Source organism: Delphinapterus leucas, chromosome 8 (genome assembly GCF_059928025.1).
Source record: "Delphinapterus leucas isolate spDelLeu-1000000601 "Yukka" chromosome 8, BTC_Dleu_Yukka2, whole genome shotgun sequence".
NCBI lineage: Eukaryota > Metazoa > Chordata > Mammalia > Artiodactyla > Monodontidae > Delphinapterus > Delphinapterus leucas.
The window spans coordinates 54,388,571-54,414,339 of record NC_143136.1 but is presented as its reverse complement, the minus strand read 5'-3'; the positions used below and the strand labels follow the sequence as shown (position 1 = coordinate 54,414,339).

General features: G+C 38.1%; 1 protein-coding gene across 1 annotated transcript in view; it reads right to left on the bottom strand.

The window, feature by feature from the left end:
* CCDC141 (coiled-coil domain containing 141) overlaps nucleotides 1–25,769 on the bottom strand; it is a 209,351-nt gene that overhangs the window by 147,962 nt on the left and 35,620 nt on the right. The window contains exons 3-4 of the mRNA XM_089916618.1: nucleotides 9,478–9,669; nucleotides 6,024–6,132 (exon numbers count right to left, since the gene is read on the bottom strand). Of these exons, the coding sequence (XP_089772744.1) occupies nucleotides 6,024–6,132; nucleotides 9,478–9,669 (301 nt within the window). The remainder of the gene's footprint in view (nucleotides 1–6,023; nucleotides 6,133–9,477; nucleotides 9,670–25,769) is intronic.

Here is a 25,769-nt window from a genome sequence, read left to right as displayed (position 1 = left end):
ATTCGATAATTTTGTATAATGCTAGAATGAAATCAAATGTATTAAAAGAGGGGGAAGAATTAGAGCTATAGGTGCTAGAGATCAGCAGTCTGCCAGAGGTGTAAAAACAGAGATGTTGGGAAGACTTGGGGTTTTGTGACGGGTAAGTGATAGAAACAGAAGCCAAGTTACCAGGTTGAGAAGTGGGAAGGCAGTGATGAAGTGAAAGCAACAGGAAAGGACAATCTTTGAGACATTTGTTGTTAGAAGAAAAAAAAAAAGGATAGACTGTCAGCAAGGTTGAATACACTGCTTTTTATTTTTAGATGGGAGAACTATGAAGAACACCCAGCAAATAAGCATGTCACACTATTAGAAATGGACTTATCAGTGCTAAAAGCCATGCATTCTGGTTAGTAGCTCAGCGTTCTTCCCACTGCGCTGTGGCACTTCTTTAGCATTCTAGCATCTGACAGCTAAACAACACAGCAATGACTGTGGTATTTGGGTCGATTGTCTCTTTAAACTGACACCTTTTTTTGAGAGGTGAAGAGAGACTGAGATAAGGGAATATGCTGTAAAGAGATATTTTGAGATAAAAAGGAAAGAATTTCAAACCGTTTATGCCATATGACCTAGGTCTGTCCAATAAAGTATTAGATGGTGCTATCTGCTCAGAGTAAGAAAGGTGTGATTAGGTGCACTGGGCAATTTGATTGAGGATTAATAATACAAAAAAACAAACAACAAAAACAACCATATTCTTGGAAGCAGGACAGGGAATGGGATAAGTCAAGCAGACGAAGAAAAGTCAGGGAGAGCATTCCAATTAAAGTAAATCTCTTAAAAGGAGAAGTGGAAACAAACATGAACAAGATGAGAGGGACAGAGGCAGAAAAAACCTGTCTAGAAAAAATTCTTACGTGGAAGGGAAAGAAAGAACTTGAAAATGAGGTGAAAACAAGTTATAGAAGTCCTTGGCTATCAAACTGAAGAGTTTTGATTTGTAGAGTCTCAATGTGCTCATCAGTATAATTGATCCTCATATGTAGGTATACATATTTCCTTTACGTTCGAGAATTTGTTATGATATCGTGAACAGTTACATACATACACACACACACACACGTGCGCGCGCACACACACGCACACACACACACACAGGAAGTATGGGCAGGTGGCGGGGTTTCCACGTAGTACTTCTTTTCTTCCTTTCATTAACTAGCTCTTTCACAACAGGCTTTTCAAATGAAAGAGGGAAGCACAGCTTTCCATGCTCAGGGTATTGCAGCCTGACAATGGGTCAGGCCAACCTGTTCTAGTCCCCACAAAATACATATAATTAGCCAAAATTTCCATTTGCAATCTTTTTCTGGTTTTTTGTTTCAACTTTTGCCAAAATGGTATAACCACCACCATGGTACCACCAGGCATGCAGCCTCCTGAGCCCAAGTTAACGTGTACAAATGCACCCAGCCTATGGTCAGTCTGTTACCTGTTACTACAGTGGTGCTTAAAGTGGATCAATTGTTCTCTAAGTTTCCTCTGTCAGCTTCTTACATCTTACTATTTTTTTTTTCACTGTTTATGCTTCCCTAGCTATTTATTCCATCAGTTGATCATACAAAGTGATGCATTTTTCCTCAGGGGTAAACTACCTAGATATATCATGAACTTCAAGAAATACAAAATCTCTACAGTGCATTTATTTTAATGATTGTATTGTTCTCTATATACAAGCCCCGCTTATGACATAATACCTTGTGATGTAAGGCTAGTAAATAAATTTTTGTTGTTTAACTGTTTTCATTGTAATTATACCTAAAATATTATTGAAGTATACTTTATATTAATAACTTTACAGTTTGTCATCAATATTAAGTATAAATAACTAACTTAAGATGGATAAATGAGAGATGTACACAAGTCAAAGTGAATTTATAGCTTGCTAACCTTTCCAAATGAGTATTTTCTAAAAAGCATCAAGGTCACATTCTGACACTGGGAACATGGGTGACATTTCTTCCAAATACATTTTTAAATATTCCAAATATTACTCAATGAGATGGTGTTTCTTAAACTCATTAATGGGTATTTTAAAATATACACAAACATAGAGAAAATAGTATAATAGACCCCAAAGTACCTATATCTCAGCTGCATTTAAAATATACATAGAACATCTAAGAAAAAGGAAGTAATAATATGATTATTCCTGTGAGGAAGCTTCTTAGGCGCTATGTTCATTTTTAAAAGGCCATTGGGGGCTTCCCTGGTGGCGCAGTGGTTGAGAGTCCACCTGCTGATGCAGGGGACACGGGCTCGTACCCCGGTCCAGGAAGATCCCACATGCCGCGGAGCGGCTGGGCCCGTGGGCCATGGCCGCTGAGCCTGCGCATCCGGAGACTGTGCTCCGCAACGGGAGAGGCCACAACAGTGAGAGGCCCGCGTACCACAAAAAAAAAAAAAAAAAAAAGAAGGCCATTGGAAAACTGGAAGGTGCAATTGTGATTCTTCAGGGTTTATAACCAATTTTCTCCTCCTTAATGTCCCTGTAGTACCTTGTTTATTGCTCATTTTGCATCTGCTACTGAGTCTTAAATTGGGATTATATACAAATAACACTCAATAAACATACTTTGATTGGGTGTTATTCTAAACCTTGGAGATTAAGAGATGTAATAATCCCAGTCCTCCAGAATCTCATAATCTGGTGATGAAGAAGAGGGAAATAAATTATTACTACACAGTGTGCTGGGTGGTGTAACAGAGGGACCCACAGAAAGAACAGAGAGAATTCACCAATAAATGTATACATCAAACTGTAGGCTTCCTGAGGACAAGGGCCATGTACTCTTTCAACACACATGACTCTGGTTTTCTCACCTGGCACGGGTTCAGAAAATATTGTTTAATTATGTGTTGTTGAATTGAAAGCAACCAGTCTGATAAGTAGTCTGGAAACTATGTTTGCTGGGAAACACTTTAACTAACTAGGCATGTTCCACCCAAAGGAGAGAAGACTAGAGAGGACACGTTAGGCTTCAACTATTTCAAGGATTGTCGCATAGTGGAGGGAATGAACGTATTCTGTAACTTTCCAGAGGGTAAAACCTTCAACCCATTCATCTTGGTTCTGATCTCTGAAATGCTACAGAATAAGTCTCTGACATGCAACATAGACTTAGCATTGCTGAACAAGAAAAAAGTATAGATTTTGACATAAATTGAAATACCATGAATATTAGGGATAAGTTTGATTATAGTTTTTCCAGTCATGTTATTAACCTTCATTATCCTAACATTCACATTTTGTGCTACTCACTGATCAACATCTCACTTATCATAATTGCTAGCTGTAGTTATACCTATAATTTATTTCCTTAAATTTAAAGATAATAGATATTGCTGTGATCTGAATGTCTGTCCCCCTAAAATTCATATGTTGAAATCCTAATGCTCAATGTGATGACATTAGGAGGTGGGGCCTTTAGGAGGTGACTAGGTCATGAGGATGAAGTCCTCGTGAATGGGATTAGTGTTCTTATAAAAGAGACCTCACAGAGCTCCCTAATCCCTTCTGCCATGTGAGGACACAATGAGAAGTCTGCAACCCAGAAGAGGGCCCTCACCGGACCATACTGCACCCTGATCTCAGACATCCAGCCTCCAGAACAGGGAGGAATAAAATTCTGTTGTTGATAAGTCACCTAATCTGTGGTATTTTGTTAGAGCATCCTAAATGAACCAAGACAGAAATGACATCCTTAACTGAAAATCAGAGTTTTGTTCCTGAATATGTATTTCAAATCAGGTAATCTTATTCCACTGAATTAATTGATTAATAAATTTCAACAACTCCCATATTATGAAAACAAAGCCCTTGAAGCTACCCTTGGGCATATGAATTGGGAGCCAAATATCCTGACTAGAGTCTCCTGCAATCTCTGTGCTTCACGTATCACACAGAGGGACACAAAAACGTCATGATAAACATGCCACCAGGATGGAAGAATATTTTGTCATCACAAAAATAAACTATGCTTCCTGTCTTTGGCTAGCACTGTTATCCATCTTTCTAGATTAAGAGGAGGCCCCGTGGACACCCCTGAAAGGCAGGGCATTGGTCCCACCATCAGCTGGATGCCAGGGCCCTGTAGCCTAAGCCCTCCAAACAAAGCAGCATGTGCCCCATGAAAACCGGCTCACTGAGTCACAGATCCTAGTAATTGAAGGAGCCAACATTAACAACAGCATTTAATCGTTCCCCGCTTCCAGCTGCATCCCCAAATATTTATGGAAAAGTCTCTACTTCCACAACCTCCCCCTCCAGTCCCTCCGGAAAATGCTTTCACATTTGACTGCCTCAGTACTGAACCTCTTCACCAGAAGCATCAGTCACTGTCAGGTTTCTGGAGGTGAAATTGCTTTGTGATGATCTTGTTGGTGGCATGAAGATTGAATTGAGGCCACAGAACCCATCTCAGTGGCCTGGGCTCAAGTCACTTTCCAGTCTCCTAAGAGGAATTTCACGTGCTTCTGTTTACCCACTTTGGGCACCCCTAGATTGCTGCCGCTGTACAAAAATGGGCAGGCCGTTGCTCTAATGCTGATACTTTTGATGCTGTTTACAACCCCTGTTAGTGACAGGTCCTACAGAACAGTAATCTGTTAAAATTATAGGTATATATGTAGTCAGATCTCAAAAAATTTACACAGGAAAGATTGAGTCCTTTAATCTTTGAGTTTTAGAAAAATAATGATCTACTATCTAGGGTCCTTTGGAGGGTGATATAAACACAATCTGTCTGTGGCTTTAAAAACACCTTTTGTCCCTGTCTAGCACGACCAGGTTTGTGAAGCTAGAAGGTGAGTTAGAACTAAGACAAATGAATTCAGGAAGCCATCCACTTGTACTCAGTAATAATTGGAAGAACCCATTAGGAAGAAAAGAAGTGATTGTTCCTATCTATTTATCTAATCTGCTTTCACGGAAAAAGATTAGAGTAAACAGGTGTTCTTCTACAAATGCCTTTCTTACTACAGCCCTGGTCCAGCCCAAATTCTGGTGGAAAAGGCCTAGCATACAAATTGTTGGTTAACAACTAGACAATATTTACAGTTGTTTTGGGGGGAGTTGAAAATAATTTTATATAGTGTTTTATTAGATTTTTATCTGGAAAAAATTCACTAATCCTTTTTTTTTTAAAGTCCAATAGTGAAGGAAAATTTCCTTATTCAGAGCTGTTACTGAAAGGGTGACCTTCATTTCCTGACCCTTAGAAGAAACAGTCACTGAATTCAACCATTTATTCAATCAAGAAATATTTCATGAGGGGCTTCCGTGGTGGCGCAGCGGTTAAAAATCTGCCTGCCAATGCAAGGGACATGGGTTTGAACCCTGGTCTGGGAAGATCCCACATGCCGCGAAGCAACTAAGCCCATGCACCACAACTACTGAGCCTGCGCTCCAGAGCCCACGAGCCACAACTACTGATCCCACATGCCACAACTACTGAAGCCCACACGCCTAGAGCCCGTGCTCTGCAACAAGAGAAGCCATCGCAATGAGAAGCCCGCGCAATGCAACGAAGAGCAGCCCCTGCTCGCCGCAACTAGAGAAAGCCCGCGTGCAGCAATAAAGACCCAACACAGCCAAAAAAATAAATAAAATTAATTAATTAATTAAAACTTTATAAAAAAAAGAAATATTTCACGAGGATCCACCAAGTGCCGAGGCCTCGCTAGATGCTGAGTATATGTAAGGATGAGTGAGGTGGAAATGGCTCCTCCTCAGGAACTAAGGTCTAGCAGACTGCATAACTGAACCTCCCAGAGGCTCTTCCTCTACCCCCTTAGAATCATTTACAACCAGTTCTTTCCTGCAGAATATGACCAGAAATAAGGCTTTATTTAACCTTACTTGGAACAAGTTGAGGTATACATAATCAGATAAATTAAAAATATACTGTTATGCATGAGCATTCCCATATTAACAGCTTTAAAACCTTTAAAAGCTTATGTGAGGAAGAAATAGTTCTTGCCTTTGGCGTGATGTTCATGAAGCTGAAGGAGTGATTTCAAGGACTCGGCACTCTCAAACTCCTGAGTGTTCTGGAGGAAATCTTCCGTTTGGTCTATTTTAATGGCAAACTACAAGAGAAATGCAGGGGAAGGACATATGAAAAACTAAAAAACACTGTGCCACTTTTAGTTATTTGTAAACATTTTTCATGAATTAATGGCCTAGCTGATTGTGTATGTGTTTGTGTGATGAGCTGTGTGTTTGTGTGAGCATGTGCTGGCTCACGTGTTTGTACGAGGTTTTGTGTTTGCATGTAGTCAGTTTACAAAGTACTGGGATAAGAACTTTCTTCTCTTTCCTTTGCATTCTTTTCATACCTGGAAATATGTTATCTATGCTGAAGTAAACCAATTTGTTTACTATTCTAATGTGTATTGAAATTTTAAACTAAAATTATTGTGTCCCATAATACAAATACAGCCACTGTCAACATTCTAAAGCAGTTTCTCAAAGAACAACCAGAAAGTTTGTTAAAAGAAACCAACAAAAGTTTGGTTAACCAGTAACCTACATAATTATTAGTAAATTTAACTTAAGAATCCACTTGAGGTTGAAATATAGTTCATTTTTTTCTCTATAATTAGACCTAGAACTAAAAAAGGTAAGTTTCAGAATAATACATAGTCTAATCCCATCTCTACACTTGATTTTAGCCCGAGTGAGGAGAAGTAATGTGTAATCCTATTTCTTATACAAAGCAAAAATACATATATTTGTACAGAAAGTGGTCCAAAAAGATACATAGCAAAGGGTTACCTTTATGAGAATGAATAGGATTAGGGATAGGTGAGGGGTGGTAAACTTTTAGCTTTTAAATCTATAACTTATAATTTTGTTTGCATTTTTATCAATGATTTTATGTACTTTTATAGAAATAAAAATGAAATTAGATGTAGCAAGAATGAAAAATAGAAAATTTCTCCTCTGTTTCAAGAAAAAAGAGAAAGAGCAATTTGACACCCTAAGTGGTAAGGAACATGACCAGTCTCTCTTTTTGCGTTTCTCCATAGAGGAAGTATGAAAGGGAGATGCTTGAAGTGATGTCAAAATTCTCAGGGGAATAACCTTAGGTACAAATTTTAGAAAAGGGCAAAATATACTTGGTTATGCTAGTACAGTATATCCATAGTAGTGGACAAATAACTGGTTTGTTTTAGCACTATGGTTCAAAGGAAATTATTATCATTTATAAGAGCATTTAAATCAACACATTCACCTTTGGATCAGGTGTAGAATAAACTCATAAAGGTGAAGTATCAGTGAGAAAGACACAGAAGCCTATCACAGTGCTTGTCACCTTTTTTCAAGTTTTATCCAAACTCTCATCTTTGGATTTAGTGATATTTAATATTTTTATGTGACTATTTGATTAACAAGATTTACTACATTTTGATTATTACAATAGCCATATAAAAGTCAGTTATAAATGGCATGAAAAGATGAGAGAGCAACTGATGAGCACATCCCCTTTTGAAATGCAGAGAGAGCTTCTACCATCCTGTTAGAACCAGCAGATGGACACCAGCCACTGTCACTTGGGGACACTGTTTCTAAATTGAAGCACAGTGTTTGAGAAGCCTGTGAGCCTGAAGCCATCTTGTACTATCAACCATGCAATAAGAAGTCATTTTGTATTTCTAAAGAACTCCTGCGTGCACATAGTTCAGTAAGTGGATCCTATCTACATATCGTTTCCATCTCTAATTCATTCTATTTCTAATAGTTGATTTTAAAGACATTCTTTGAAGAGAAACTTAAAAGAAAAAGAATAAAACAAAACCCTGGTGGGTAGTTTGGTTCTCCCTGTAGATCACTACAAGAAGTTTTGGAGTCACTGTGTAACTTATATCTATATTTCAAATGGTTTGACACTTTTTCAAAAACTAACCAATAAATAAACAATGCTTTACTCAGAAAAAGCTTCCTTCAAGTTCTATTAACTTTTATCTTGCGGATATTTTCTTTTCCCTACTTTTCTTCTTTCTGCAGTTAGTACAGGATAGAAGTGGCAACAAGGGGACACTTTTCAAAGACACTATTCTTAATTTCACCCTCATTTCTTTTTTTTGAATCACTAATGAAAATTGCTTTGGCATACACAAGGGGCAGGGAAAATCACGTAGGAGTTTTCCATCAGCTAAGTATGAAGTAGTCCACAAAACTGAAAGGAGGATAATATATGAAACTTCATCTTTTCATGAGGAATCAGAGTGCTGGGCTGAATTACAGGTTGACTTATACTTCCTTTTATTTCATGTAATATCTGGAAGTCATTTCTCATCATATAGAAAATCAGCTAGTATTAATGCTCCTACCCAGTGAGAAACAAATATTGGACTTAATGTTTAAAAAAAGATAACTTCCTATGCTCAAATGACCTGAATTTCAAGGGCACTAATACTAATACCCCACTTACTAAGATGAAATGAATCAGATGTATCTATAATTTGACCCCTGTAGGTGTATTTTGCTTGGTTTATTTCTTTTCAGGAAAGAAAACTGTGTGTGGAACTTTTCCCCGAGATGATCTGTGAGCTGGACTTCAGTGTTCAAATTGTGAAAAACAAACCTTGTAAGTTACAATAAGATTTTTGCTCCTCCTTTTAACTTTTAAACGAGTTCATGATGTATGAAATTATCTACCTCAATTTTAATGTTCTATTACTAATCTTCTTTCCTTCATTATTTTGGATTTAAGTCCTGAATTTTCAGTTTGGAAATGTCATATTTTTCAACCTAGTGCTTTATCATAATGAAGCAGTGCTTTCACATCAAAATGAATGTAGTGAAATTTCCAATAAGTATCTTACACTAAATATAACACCTCTTTTGATAAAGTTCTTTGAGTCTCACATTTTGAAATTGGGTTCCTCAAAAAAACTTAGGCCCAGGGCTTTTTCCTTCTCTTATATTTTAACGAGCTCAAACTATGGAAACTCAACTATATGCCTTAGGAAAGTACCCTATCATATACTATGCTTACAAGTCAAACATTCTATGGAATATTCTGCAATTTCCTTTTCATAAGCAGTAGAAGAAATTGTATCCTCCAACTTTCAGTTAACAAGAACACGCTAGACCAGCATTTCCTAGTAATTCTATCATTGGGGTAATTATTTGATTTAGTAATTGTATTATTATTATCTAAAGAGGGAAATATATCAAAATGACTTGTGGGTAAAAGATCCCATTTTTACTTAATATTTATCAATTTTAATTAACTGTACTTAGTTTTTGTTTGAAGGCCTACATTTAAAATATTAACAATTTTATTTTTTGAAAATTAAAAATTAAGTGTATATATCTTGGTTATTCTACCATTTTTTGAACTGACTACAATGTCTCTTTGCAGAAAGAAAACATTTTCAGGAGTGCTCTGATGTGGAGAAGGGGAAAGTTTTTTAAACACAAACCTCCAAGGCATTTTCAAAAAATTCAGAGGTCAACCTGAGAACCTCCCTCCTTCTCTCAAGCATGGAGACCAGGGCTGCCCATGCTTCACCCAGAGTTTTGGCCATGGCATCATAGACCTGGCTCTGATCCTTGTTCTCTTGAGCCGTCTTGTCTGCTTCCTGCAGGAGTTCCCATACTCGGTCTTCCAAAGCCTAAGTCCAGGCAAGAAAAGGCAGAGTGTCACTCAATATAAGAACTTGGGATCATATTTTAAACATTTGGATTTTTGAAATTATATGCACTCTAGGAAGGTCTAGAGGAGAATTTATAAACACAAACTGCTGTGCAGGCAGGTAGATCAAGCAGGCAGGAGGGAGCAATGGAGATTGTGGTGAACTGCGGAGCATGGCCAGGCTAAAGACGTCCACATTTAAACAATGTTCAAACACTGTAGAGATTTATCAAAAATATACAACTACAGGGACTTCCCTGGCGGTCCAGTGGTTAAGACTCCGTGCTTCCACCACAGGGGGCATGGGTTCAATCCCTGGTTGGGGAACTAAGATCCCGCATGCCACAGCACAGCAACCCCCCAAAAATACAACTACATACCCAGGGGTACAGAATACTGTGTTGACCTCACATTTCAAAAAAGGAGAACTAATTGGAATACATCTGCAAAGGAGTAATCATGAAAAAACTATTGTGAGAAATGAACCCAGTAAAATTTATTATTTATTCTAAATAGTTGTTATTGTTAATATACTTGAGAAGCTTAGTGTAAATGTTATGAGTAAGTTCTTGAAAGTGAATAGTCATAATGTAAAAATTAGAATATCTGTAACCAACACTACAAATTGTTTCAACAAAATATGGAAGATGAAGGGCAACATGTGCTTCCATAATTGTCTCATTTGGGGATAGAAGAAGGATCCCACAGATCCCGTTTTGTTCTTGATATTGGCACCAAAATCAAGGCACAATTTAAAAATATAACAGACTAACAATAACATGAATAAATTCTAAAATGTCAACAGAAAAGGAAACTAAACATGTGCTAATGCAAAATACAACAAAGAAAACAGAAGACATAAGAACGCATTTATTTGGGCACACAAAAACCCAAAATATAATGATAGGAATATGATTAAATATCAGTTAACACCCAAAAAATGGATGTTAACTTTTCAATTAAAAGACGAACATGGGCTTCCCTGGTGGTGCAGTGGTTGGGGGTCTGCCTGCCGATGCAGGGGACACGGGTTCGTGCCCCGGTCCGGGAAGATCCCACATGCCGTGGACCGGCTGGGCCCGTGAGCCATGGCCGCTGAGCCTGCGCGTCCGGAGCCTGTGCTCCGCAACGGGAGAGGCCACAACAGTGAGAGGCCCGCATACCGCAAAAAAAAAGAAAAAAAAAAGATGAACATTATCAGATTAAGGGGAAAAAGTTCAACTAATTTATGTTTGCTGGAGTCATAAAACTAAACTGAAAAGACCTAACATTTGAAAAGACCTAACATTTGAAAAGACATAACATTTGAAAAGACATAACATTTGAAAATAAACTGAAAAGTCATAACATTTGAAAATAAGAGGATGAAATATATCAGGCAAAGACAAAAAAGTAAAGGAGGGTTACCAACGTTAATCTCAGACAAATTAGAAATCAAAACAAAAATCACTGTGATTAAAAAATGGTACTCTATATTGATAAATTACACAATCTGTAGGGAAAATAAGGTACTTATGATGTTTACATTTATGACATTTAAATATTTCAAGTAGGTATACCCAGTCAGATCAAAATGCAATAAAAGTAGAAATAAACAACAAAAGGCCAGATGATAAAACAAATCTCTTAGAAATTTTAAGAAAACAATTTAAAGAATAATTCCTAGATCAAATGAAGGAAAAAAACTACAATTACAGACTATTTAGAAAAAAATAACAATGAGGCTACTATGTTTAAAACCTAAGATATACAGATGACTTTAGGCTTAAATGAAATTCATAGCATTAGGCAACTTTGTTCATAAAGAAAGAAAAAATATATTAATTAAACATTCAAGTCTAAATTATAGAAAAAGATTCATAAAATAAAATTAAAGAGGATTAATTGATTAAATACAAAATCAGAAATTAACAAATTAGAGAAAAATATAAGGAGTTTTTTAAAATGTTGATTCATTGAAAAGCCACCAAATGAAATATAAAAACATCTGATAGGTGGGATCAAGATGGCACAGTAGGAAGATCCTGAGCTCATGTCCTCCCACAGACAAACCAAAACTACAACTAGATATAGAACAACTCTTTCTGAGAAAGACCTGAAGAACAGCTCTTCCAAAATTAAGGACAATTTTTAAAAACCACATCAATATGGGTAGGAGGGGCAGAGATGTGATGTAGTCAGGACACCACACCCACCCTGGTGCAGTGACCCACAAGTGGGAAGGGGTATCACAAACTTGAAGGTCCTCTCTAAGGAGTGAGGGGTTCGAGCCCCACACTGGGCACCTCAGGCTTTGGTACCAGCACTGGGAGGACAAGGCCCCTTAACTAGCTTTGAAAACCAGCAGGGCTTATGCAGAGCTAGAAGGCTGTAAGAAACAGAGTCTTAGAGGGCTTGCACACAGACTCACTCATTCTGAGTCCCAGTGCAGAGGCAGCAGTTTGAAAAGTGCCTGGTGTTCTAGCCAGCCTGCCAAGGTTGCCCCAGCATGCCCCTGGCCCATGCCTGCTCCAGCTCCAGCTGGCCTGCCAACACTGCCCGGCACATGCAGTCTACATAGAAGATGCTCCTACTCAAGACCACACCTTAAAGACTGGGAGAAGTAACTATTTTGTCTAATCCATAGAAAAAAACACAGAAAACCAAACAAAATGAGGAGACAGAGGAATTTATTCCAAACAAAAGAACAAGATAAAACCTCAGGGGAATAAAAGCCCTGATAAAATGGAGATAAGTAATTTACCTGATAAAGAGTCAAAGCAACAGTCATAGAGTTGCACATCAAACTCAGGAGGGGAGGGCTTCCCTGGTGGTGCAGTGGTTGGGAGTCTGCCTGCCGATGCAGGGGACACGGGTTTGTGCCCCAGTCCGGGAAGATCCCACATGCCGTGGAGCGGCTGGGCCCATGAGCCATGGCCGCTGAGCCTGCGCATCCGGAGCCTGTGCTCCGCAACGGGAGAGGCCACAACAGTGAGAGGCCCGCGTACCGCAAAAAAAAAAAAAAAAACTCAGGAGGGGAATGCAGGAACACAGTAAGAACTTCAACAGATTTAGGAAATATAGAAAAGAACCAATCAGAGCTGGAGAATACAATAACTGAAATAATACACTAGACGGGATTAAACCACAAATTAGATGATACAGAAGAACATACACACAGCCTGGAAGACAAAATAGTGGAAATCACCCAATCAGAACAGCAAAAAGAAAAAAGAATTAAAAAAAAATTAGGATAGTTTAAGAAACCTCTGGGACAACATCAAGAGTATTAACATTCAGACTTCCCTGGTGGCACAGTGGTTAAGAATCCACCTACCAATGTAGGAGAAATGAGTTCGATCCCTGGTCTGGGAAGATCCCACATGCCGTGGAGCAACTAAGCCCATGCGCCACAACTACTGAGCCTGTGCTCTAGAGCCCGCAAGCCACAACTGCTGAGCCATCATGCCACAACTACTGAAGCCCACATACCTAGAGCCCGTGCTCCACAACAAAAGAAGCCACTGCAATGAGAAGCACGCACACCACAAGGAAGAGTAGCCCCCACTCACCACAACTAGATAAAGCCTGTGCACAGCAATGAAGACCCAATGCAGCCAAAAGTAAATAAATAAATTTATATTTAAAAAAGAGTAATAACATTCGCATTATAGGGGTCCCAGAAGGAGAAAAGAGAGAGGGGCAGAAAACTTATTTGAAGAAATAATGGCTGAAAACTTTCCCCAAACTAGGTAAGGAAACACAGCTTTCCTCCAAGATCAGGAACAAAACAATGATGCCCATCCTCATCACTTTTATTCAATATAAAATTGGAAGTCTTAGCCATAGCAATCAGACAAGAAAAAGAAGTAAAATGTATCCAAATTTGAAGAAAAGTAGTAAAATTCTCACTATTTGCAGATGACATGATACAATATATATAGAAAATGCTAAAGACTCCACCAAAAAAACTATTTAAACTAATAAATGAATTTAGCAAAGGTGCAGAATACAACATTGATATGTAGAAATCTGTTGCATTTCTATACACTAATAATGAACTATCAGAAAGTGAAATTAAGAAAACAATTCTATTTATAGTTGCATCAAAAAGAATAAAATAAACTATGGATAAATTTAACCAAAAAAGTGAAAAACCTATACTCTGAAAATTGTAAGACACTGATGAAAGAACTTGAAATAAATAAATGGAAAGATATACCACGCTCATAAATCAGAAGAATATTGTTAAAATGTCCATAATACCCAAAGCAATCTACAGATTCAATGAAATCCTTATCAAGATACCCATGGCATTTTTCACAGGACTACAAGAAATAATCCTAAAATCTGTATGGAATCACAAAAGACCCCGAATGCAAAAAGCAATCTTTTTTTAAAAAATAAATAAATTTATTTATTTTTGGCTGCACGGGGTCTTCGTTGCTGCGCACGGGCTTTCTCTAGTTGCAACGAGCAGGAACTACCCTTCATTGCGGTGCATAGGCTTCTTATTGCAGTGGCTTCTGTCTGTTGAGGAGCATAGGCTCTAAGTGCACGGGTTTCAGTAATTGTGGCATGTGGGCTCAGTAGTTGTGGTTCACGGGCTCTAGAGCACAGGCTCAGTAGTCGTGGCACACGGGCTTAGTTGCTCCGCGGCATGTGGGATCTTGCCGGACCACGGCTCGAACTCGTGTCCCCTGCATTGGCAGGCAGACTGTTAACCACTACACCACCAGGGAAGTCCCAGAAAAAGGAGTCTTGTGAAAGAAGAACAAAGCTGAAGGAATCACATTCCCTGATTTCAAACTATACTGCAAAGCTATAGTAGTCAAAACAGCATTGTAATGGGCACATACCCTGAGAAAACCATAATGCAAAAAGAGTCATGTACCACAATATTCATTGCAGCTCTATTTACAATAGCTGGGACATGGAAGCAACTTAAGTGTCCATCGACACATGAATGGATAAAGAAGATGTGGCACATATATACAATGGAATAATGGAACTCAGCCATAAAAGGAAATGAAATTGAGTTATCTGTAGTGAGATGGATGGACCTAGAGTCTGTCATACAGAGTGAAGTAAGTCAGAAAGAGAAAAACAAATACCGTATGCTAATACATATATATGGAATCTAAAAAAAAAACAAAAAAGGTTCTGATGAACCTAGGGGCAGGACAGAAATAAAGACACAGACACAAAGAATGGACTTCAGGACATGGAAAAGGGAAAGGCTAAGCTGGGACGAAGTGAGACAGTAGTATTGACATATGTTCACTACCAAATGTAAAATAGATAGCTAGTGGGAAGCAGCTGCATAGCACAGGGAGATCAGCTGGGTGCTTTGTGACCACCTGGAGGGGTGGGATACGGAGGGTGGGAGGGAGACGCAACAGGGAGGGGATATTGGGATATATGTATACATATAACTGATTTACTTTGTTATACAGCAGAAACTAACACAACATTGTAAAGCAATTATACTCCAATAAAGATGTTTAAAAAAAAATGGTGGGGCCAACTCTATGTAGCTTCTCAAGTCTCCTATCCCATTTGTATGATATTCTGTCTGCCTCTTCTGCTCTTCCTCATTTCATTCCTTGTAAACTGTTCCTCCTTGAAGGAGACCACCTTTCTTGAAAAGCTCCCCCCAGAGTCCCTCAAGTAGACTTTGGAGCACAGTTCTTACAGTTCCACTTGTTTAGATTCTGCTCATCACGTTACATTTAAGTTACCAGTCTACAAGCCTATCTCCTTGTCAGACTGTGACTTTTGATTTTGTATTCCTGGCACCACTACATTTCAACCTTGGCTGCATCCCTAGTGCCTAGAGTAGTAATTTTATTGAAGACATTCGAAAGTTATTTGTTGAATGAATAAAAAGCTACTCCAAAAAATGAATCTAAATTGCTAATGATGAAAAAAGGCAAACAAGTTTCAGAGCATATTTTCCGTAGGGATTGGCCACAAACTAGCTTAGGCAAGATGCTGCATTTTCAAGGGAATTAGCTACTTCATTAGTAAAATCAGGATGGTGGTTAATGATGATATTCTATATACTATGACGAGTTCTGTTTCAGCAATTATTTTATTTATGGATTTCAATAATCATTTTGATTGAAAAATAAAAAATAGGAGCCTGAACCAAGATGGTGGAGTAGAAGGACGGGCTCTCACTCCCTCTTGGGAGAACATTAGAATCACAACTAGCTGCTGGACAATCATCGACAGGAAGACACTGGAACTCACCAAAAAAGATACTCCACATCCAAAGACAAAGGAGAAGCCACAATGGGACGGGAGGTGGGGCGAAATCACAGTAAAATCAAATCTCATAACTGCTGGGTGGGTGACTCACAGACTGGAGAACACTTATAGCACAGAAATCCACCCACTGGAGTGAAGGTTCTGAGCCCATCAGGCTTCCCAACCTGGGGGTCTGGCAATAGGAGGAGGAATTCCTAGAGAATCAGACTTTGAAGCCTAGTGGGATTTGAATGCAGGACTTCGACAGGACTGGGGGAAACAGAGACTCCACTCTTGGAGGTACACACAAAGTAGTGTGTGCATTGGGACCCAGGGGAAGGAGCAGTGACGCCAGGGGAGACTGAACCAGACCTACCTGCTAGTGTTGAAGCGTCTCCTGCAGAGGTGGGGGGTGGCTGTGGCTCACCGTGGGGACAAGGACACTGGCAGCAGAAGTTCTGGGAAGTACTCCTTGGCATAAGCCCTCCCAGAGTCTGCCATTAGCCACACCAAAGAGCCCAGGTAGGCTCCAGTGTTGGGTTGCCTCAGGCCAAACAACCAACAGGGAGGGAACCCAGCCCCACCCATCAGCAGTCAGGCAGATTAAAGTTTTACTGAGCTCTGCCCACCAGAGCAACAGTCTGCTCTATCCACCACCAGTACCTCCCATCAGAAAACTTGCACAAGCCTCTTAAGATAGCCTCATCCACCAGAGGGCAGACAGCAGAAGCAAGAAGAACTACAATCCTAGAGCCTGTGGATCAAAAACCACATTCACAGAAACATAGACAAGATGAAAAGGCAGAGGGCTATGTAACAGATGAAGGAACAAGATAAAACCCCAGAAAATCAACTAAATGAAGGGGAAATAGGCAACCTTCCAGAAAAAGAATTCAGAATAATGATAGCAAAGATGATTCAACCTTGGAAAAAGAATGGAGGCAAAGATTGAGAAGATGCAAGAAATGTTTAACAAAGACCTAGAAGAATTAAAGAACAAACAAACAGAGATGAACAATACAATAACTGAAATGAAAACTACACTAGAAGGAAGCAATAGCAGAATAACTGAGGCAGAAGAACGGATAAGTGACCTGGAAGACAGAATGGTGGAATTCACTGCCGCGGAACAGAATAAAGAAAAAAGAATGAAAAGAAATGAAGACAGCCTAAGAGACCTCTGGGACAACATTAAATGCAACAACACGCGCATTATAGGGGTCCCAGAAGGAGAAGAGAGTAAGGGCCAGAGAAAATATTTGAAGAGATTATAGTCGAAAACTTCCCTAATATGGGAAAGGAAATAGACACCCAAGTCCAGGAAGCTCAGAGAGTCCCATACATAAACGCAAGGAGAAACACGCCAAGACACACAGTAATCAAATTGGCAAAAATTAAAGACGAAAAATTATTGAAAGCAGCTAGGGGAAAATGACAAATAACACACAAGGGAACTCCCAAAAGATTAACGGCTGATTTCTCAGCAGAAACTCTACAAGCCAGAAGGGACTGGCATGAAATACTTAAAGTGATGAAAGGGAAGAACCTACAACCAAGATTACTCTACCCGGCAAGGATCTCATTCAGATTCGATGGAGAAATCAAAAGCTTTACAGACAAGCAAAAGCTAAGAGAATTCAGCACCACCAAACCAGCTCTATCACAAATGCTAAAGGAACTTCTCTAAGTGGAAAACACAAGAGAAGAAAAGGACCTAAAAAAACAAACCCAAAACAATTAAGAAAATGGTCATAGGAACACACATATCAATAATCACCTTAAACATGAATGGATTAAATGCTCCACCCAAAAGACACAGGTTTGCTGAATGGATACAAAAACAAGACCCATCTATATGCTGTCTATGAGAGACCCACTTCAGACCTAGGGACACATACAGACTGAAAGTGAGGGGATGGAAAAACATATTCCATGCAAATGGAAATCAAAAGAAAGCTGGAGTAGCAATCCTCATATCAGATAAAATAGACTTTAAAATAAAGAATGTTACAAGAGACAAGGCAGAACACTACATAATAATCAAGGGATCAATCCAAGAAGAAGATATAACAATTATAAATATATATGCACCCAACACAAGAGCACCTCAATACATAAGGCAACTGCTAACAGCTATAAAAGAGGAAATCGACAGTAACACAATAATAGTGGGGGACTTTAACACCTCACTTACACCAATGGACAGATCATCCAAAATGAAAATAAATAAGGAAACAGAAGCTTTAAATGACACAATAGACCAGATAGACTTAATTGATATTTATAGGACATTCCATCCAAAAACATCAGATTACTCTTTCTTCTCAAGTGCGCACAGAACATTCTCCAGGATAGATCACATCCTGGGTCACAAATCAAGCCTCAGTAAATTTAAGAAAATTGAAATCATACCAAGCATCTTTTCTGACCACAAGACTATGAGATTAGAAATGAATTAGAAGGAAAAAAAAGATGAAAAACACAAACACATGGAGGCTAAACAACACCTTACTAAATAACCAAGAGATCACTGAAGAAATCAAAGAGGAAATCAAAAAATACCTAGAGACAAATGACAATGGAAACACGATGGTCCAAAACCTATGCTATGCAGCAAAAGCAGTTCTAAGAGGGAAGTTTATAGCTATACAAGCCTACCTCAAGAAGCAAGAAAAATCTCAAATAAACAATCTAACCTTACACCTAAAAGAACTAGAGAAAGAAGAACAAACAAAACCCAAAGTTAGCAGAAGGAAAGAAATCATACAGATCAGAGCAGAAATAAATGAAATAGAAACAAAGAAAACAATAGCAAAGATCAATAAAACTAAAAGCTGGTTCTTTGAGAAGATAAACAAAATTGATAAACCATTAGCCAGACTCATCAAGAAAAAGAGGGAGAGGACTCAAATCCATAAAATTAGAAATGAAAAAGGAGAAGTTACAAGAGACACCACAGAAATACAAAGCATCCTAAGAGACTACTACAAGCAATTCTATGCCAATAAAATGGAAAACCTGGAAGAAATGGACAAATTCTTAGAAAGGTATAACCTTCCAAGACTGAGCCAGGAAGAAATAGAAAATATGATCAGACCAATCACAAGTAATGAAATTGAAACTGTGATGAAAAATCTTCCAACAAACAAAAGTCCAGGACCGGATGGCTTCACAGGTGAATTCTATCAAACATTTGGGGAAGAGCTAACACCCATCCTTCTCAAACTCTTCCAAAAATTAAAGAGGAAGGAACACTCCCAAACTCATTCTATGAGGCCACTATCACCCTGATACCAAAACCAGACAGGGATACTACAATAAAAGAAAATTACAGACCAATATCACTGATGAATGTAGATGCAAAAATCATCAACAAAATACTAGCAAACAGAATCCAACAACACATTAAAAGGATCATACACCATGATCAAGTGGGATTTATCCCAGAGATGGAAGGATTCTTCAATATACACAAATCAATCAGTGTCATAAACCATGTTAACAAACTGAAGAATAAAAACCATATGATCATCTCAAGAAATGCAGAAAAAGCTTTTGAAAAATTTAACACCCATTTATGATAAAAAAAAGCTCTCCAGAAAGTGGGCATAGAGGGAACCTACCTCAACATAATAAAGGCCACATATGACAAACCCATAGCAAACATCATTCTCAATGGTAAAAAACTGAAAACATTTCCTCTAAGATCAGGAACAAGGCAAGGATGTCCACTCTCACCACTAGTATTCCACATAGTTTTGGAAGTCTTAGCCATGGCAATCAGAGAAGAAAAAGAAATAAAAGGAATACAAATTGGGAAAGAAGAAGTAAAACTGTCACTGTTTGCAGATGACATGATACTATACATAGAGAATCCTAAAGATGACACCAGAAAACTACTAAAGATAATCAATGAATTTGGTAAAGTTGCAGGATACAAAATTAATGCACAGAAATCTCTTGCATTCCTATACACTAACAATGAAAAATCTGAAAGAGAAATTAAGAAAACACTCCCATTTACCATTGCAACAAAAAGAATAAAATACCTAGGAATAAACCTACCTAGGGAGACAAAAGACCTGTATGCAGACCTAGGGAGACAAAAGACCTGTATGCAGAAAACTATAAGACACTGATGAAAGAAATTAAAGATGATACAAACAGATGGAGAGATATACCATGTTCTTGGATTGGAAGAATCAATATTGTGAAAATGACTATACTACCCAAAGCAATCTACAGATTCAATGTAATCCCTATCAAATTACCAGTGGCATTTTTTACAGAACTAGAACAAAAAATCTTAAAATTTGTATGGAGACACAAAAGACCCCGAATAGCCAAAGCAGTCTTGAGGGAAAAAACGGAGCTGGGGGAATCAGACTCCCTGACTTCAGACTATACTACAAAGCTACAGTAATTGAGACCATATGGTACTGGCACAAAAACAGAGATATAGATCAATGGAACAAGATAGAAAGCCCAGAGATAAACCCACACACATATGGTCACCTTATCTTTGATAAAGGAGGCAAGAATATACAATGGAGAAAAGACAGCCTCTTCAATAAGTGGTGCTGGGAAAACTGGAAAGCTACATGTAAAGGAATGAAATTAGAACTCTTCCTAACACCATACACAAAAATAAACCCAAAATGGATTAGATACGTAAATGTAAGACTGGACACTATAAAACTCTTAAAGGAAAACATAGGAAGAACACTCTTTGACATAAATCACAGCAAGATCTTTTTTGATCCACCTCCTAGAGTAATGGAAATAAAAATAAACAAATGGGACCTAATGAAACTTCAAAGCTTTTTCACAGCAAGGAAACCATAAACAAGATGAAAAGACAACCCTTAGAATGGGAGAAAATATTTGCAAACGAATCAATGGACAAAGGATTAATCTCCAAAATATATAAACAGTTCATGCAGCTCAATATTAAGAAAACAAACAACCCGATCAGAAAATGGGCAGAAGACCTAAATAGACATTTCTCCAAAGAAGACATACAGATGGCCAAGAAACACATGAAAAGCTGCTCAACATCACTATTAGAGAAATGCAAATCAAAACTACAATGAGGTATCACCTCACACCAGTTAGAATGGGCATCATCAGAAAATCTACAAACAACAAATGCTGGAGAGGGTGTGGAGAAAAGGGAACCCTCTTGCACTGTTGGTGGGAATGTAAATTTATACAGCCACTACAGAGAACAGTATGGAGGTTCCTTAAAAAACTAAAAATAGAGTTACCATATGATCCAGCTATCCCACTACTGGGCATATACCCAGAGAAGACCATAATTCAAAAGACACATGCACCCCAATATTTATTGCACCACTATTTACAATAGCCATGTCATGGAAGCAACCTAAATGCCCATCCACAGACGAATGGATAAAGAAGTTGTGGTATATATATACAATGGAATATTACTCAGCCATAAAAAGGAATGAAATTGGGTCATTTGTTGATACGTGGATGGATCTAGAGACTGTCATACAGAGTGACGTAAGTCAGAAAGAGAAAAACAAATATTGTATATTAACACATATATGTGGAACCTAGACAAATGGTACAGATGAACTGGTTTTCAGGGCAGAAATTGAGACACAGATGTAGAGAACAAACCTATGGACACCAAGGGGGGAAAGTGGCGGGGGGGTGGGGATGGTGGTGTGCTGAATTGGGCGATTGGGATTGACATGTATACACTGATGTGTATAAAATGGATGACTAATAAGAACCTGTTGTATAAAAAAATAAATAAAATTAAATTTAAAAATTAGAAAAAAAAAGAAAAAATATATAAAAACACTGGATGGAGAACATATTGAGGTCCTTGCAGGAATGAACAAAATGACTTCAAACCTCTAATAGAAAACAAAAAGCTATTTCTGATTGAAGTCGCTACATGACATGCCAGTGAGAATTTCAAAACATAAGATATTTAAATGTTAATCCAAATAACAGTAATCTACCTCCAAGGAACAAGTATGTTAGAATACATTTTAGAAAGAATTGTTCTTTCAGAAAAATTCTCAATTGTTTATTTTGTCCGTAAATTTTACACTAGTTCCCTACGGTGAAATGATTATTTTTTTTAATGTATGAAAACAATTGTATGACACATACAGATGAGATGGACAGTACAAACATTTGCTAGTTAAAACTGAATGTAGAAATGTAGCAAACTTGACAAAGGTCTATGTTTTGTAAAGTTCAAGTCAGCATTTTGGACTTCATGGTAAATCTAATTGTCTCATTTAATTGAGTCCATTAGTTTCTGAAACCCATGTTTAAGTAAGAATGCATTCTGGGATTTGTAGTTCCCATGGGCTGAGGACTGTATGAATGACTAGGCAGATATCAACATATTCCTTTTTATGCATCTCTGGGGTATGCCTCACTAAAACAAAGTAAACATATGTGAAAGCAAACATGTTCTGTCATTATCACAACCACATTGCCAATGCTGATATAAAATGTATTCTAAATCAAAGTTTATAGTTATCTCTTGCTATTTCTTCTAATGCTAATAATTGTCCTGACAAATTTGTTTCAAAACTCATCATACAATCCATACTAATGACCAGTATTTTAAGAATAATTGCCATTTGCTAATGGGTGAGTTGTGCTTGTCTATAAATATAACAGTCTTTGAATTAATAAATATTACTAGTTTACTGTCAATCTGATTCTAATTCTACTGCCAAGCATTTTGGTTATTAGATTACATTTCAGAGTCAGGATGAAGATACCATCTGAAATTTCTTTCCTACAGATGAGATCTGAATATTCATTTTCTGAAGTTTTCTTGAAACCACACCTCACCCTCTCTGTCAGGTAATTTAAAATACATCCAAGTAAAGAAGAGCATAAAATCTGGTTTTAAAAGCCACAGAGGACTTCCCTGGTGGTGCAGCGGTTGAGAGTCCGCCTGCCGATGCAGGGGACACGGGTTCGTGCCCCGGTCTGGGAAGATCCCACATGCCGCGGAGCAGCTAGGCCCGTGAGCCATGGCCGCTGAGCCTGCGCGTCCGGAGCCTGTGCTCCACAATGGGAGAGGCCACAACAGTGAGAGGCCCGCATACCACAAAAAAAAAAAAAAAAAAACAGCCACAGAATTTCTTTAGGCTTCTTTAGAGTTTTGAAATTACCAAACATACAAAAATTCAGAGAATATTTTATGGTATTCTATTTAAGTCAAGAACAGAACAAAACAAGTTAACCCAAAACTGGGATGTATTTAGAGATTGCCTACATGTTGGATTTATCTATGGAAAAAATAATAACAAGAAAAAACTAATACTGCAATGAACAAGCACAGCACACAGCATTCTAAAGAACTTTCATTACGAGAGGTAACAAATAATACAAGAGGAATGGGATGTTTGCTTCCCATCCCTACCTCTGCTTCAATACAGTGTGTGTTTCTTAATATAAGATACTTCTCTGGGATACTTTGTACTTTTCTATCTTCCAGATGAGCAACACATCATTTCCCTCTTCTCTGTAACCCCAGTGAAAATACACTTCCACCAGCCACAAGGAAGCCCCCCAGCTACTGGCCCAGATGTCAACTACGCAGTATTACCATTACTGCAGCCTTCCTGTCCGACAGCTCCAAAGCTGCCCTTGAGGGGTCTGTTCCTGAAATAATGCCCTGTGGCCTCTTTCTCTCTCTTCAATAAATTCCTTGGCCAGAATCCTCCCCAAATTTCCAACAAAGCTTGTTCATTTGAGTTTCATGGCAGGTAATATTACTTGAGATATCACTTAATTATAACTTGTAACTTAATTGTAACTTGTTATTTGTGTTTTACATGCATGGGGCATGGGTGGAGAGAGAAAAAGAAATTAAACAATGTGAATGCACCTTTGTTCAATGTTATCAGCTTCTAAATACTTTATAAGATGTTAATATACAGCAAAAAACCACCCTGAGAGGAGAAAAGTGGGGATTTTCATATGAAATTGTTCAAATAGTATTCAATGCCCACTCTTCAGGATATTGTAAGGGATCTCCACAACCATCTAAGAGATTAACTAGGTGACTTTTAAGGTCCCATCGAATTCCATGGTTTCGTGATACAATAATCCATTAATTCACTCAACTTTATTGAGTACCTACCACTTACAAGGTACAAGGAGCAGCTGAAATCTAGACTTTGTATGCAAAATGTTCAACTTTGTTTTCTACCACATTTCATACAAAGGGGTTAATTTTAAAGTTGGTGTTGGTAAGAGGCTTATGATATCCAAGTTCTTATTGAAATACAAAAATAAAACCATTGTTCATACTATTGAAGAAATGTATTTTTTCTCTCTTGATAGGACATAATTTGTTTTTGCTATTGAAGACTTTACTTTTTCTTCCTTTCTTAGACACACAAACACTAATGTGAAAATTAAGTTGCTATGGCAGGCTTGTTGGTTTTTTTTTCTTTTTGCCAATAGAATAGCTCTTTTCTTCCCTGTCAATAGTACCCTTCTTTCATGCGAGAAACCCGTGATATGTGACTTTAGGAAGGGCCAACCCTGCTTCCTCACCCATTGACAAGGGAAGGCAACGACATAGGGCTAGCTCACAGGAGTTACCCACCCCAGTTATGAATTGGTCGATAGATGCAAGGATGAAAATGTGATTGATTCATGGATGGAAGATGTTCCAAGCCTGGAAAATCCTATTCCTCCAGAGTCCTTTCTGTGGGAGCTATCTAAAAAGACCTTTCACCAGAGTTACTAAGTTGGTAGAATGTGAGCCTAAAGTAGCTGGTTGGCCAACCTACCAGCCTTGTGTGAAAGCTCGTCCAAGAGATGGAGAGACAAAGCCTTGACAACATTACTGTGTTCCTGATCCAGCCATGCCTGACTCTCCTACTTACACAAATAAACTCATTCAGAGATTTAGTTCACATTTCTCACGGCTTCTCCAAACGGAACCTACTTAATGAATACATGAGACAAATTAAAATCACCTCTGTCTTTGAACTGAGGGTTAGCAAAAGAACTGTATGTGATAAACATCATTATTTAGCCACTTAAAAAAACATGTGACTCTGGAATATGGTTTTTGAACAGAGTGAAGTGTCAGTCTCTGAAGATCAGTTATTTTCCCCAGCACCCCTTTTCTGACTGCCCATTCAGCCCCTTCCCACATCCACAATGTCTAAATAAAACTGTTTTACTTTAAATAGTTGAGGATCAGAAATAAAAGACTTAAATTTTTAAGGTCTAACAAGAATCTTGGTTTTGACATCTATAATGAAACGTTAACTAATAATTGTGCAGTAATACTATCCCTTCTTTTAGCAAGTAAAATGATAAAATATTTCATAACACTTATTTCAAAACACTTTTGAAATAAACATCATGGGATCACTGTCAAGTTCAGTGTTCAATGATTTCTCCTGTCTCCACTACTTAAAATATGTCTGGATTAACTACCATTTATTACCTTCACCTGTCATCACTTAGCTTATCTGTCACAATCACACAGTAATGATAACTGATTCAGAAGGAGTCCCAGGGAATACATTTTCTTAGCTTAGCCCATAACATCTCAGTGTGGCAGTATGCACAAAGTGACTGATGACATCTTCTGTATTCTGTTATCTTCTTCGGAGCAGGTATTTTATCAAAATGGCTGAGTCTTGATTTTAAAAAAATTAACAGAGTTGCTGAAAAGTCTGAGTAAACATCTGGGCTTTAGGTTATCTATGTCATTGATTTTAATAAATTGTTATTTTTAGTGTTTTGGCCAAAGTTACATAACATACAGCTAGCCATCTCCTTTGCTAACATTAGGGTTGAGCAATGCTCATTCATCAG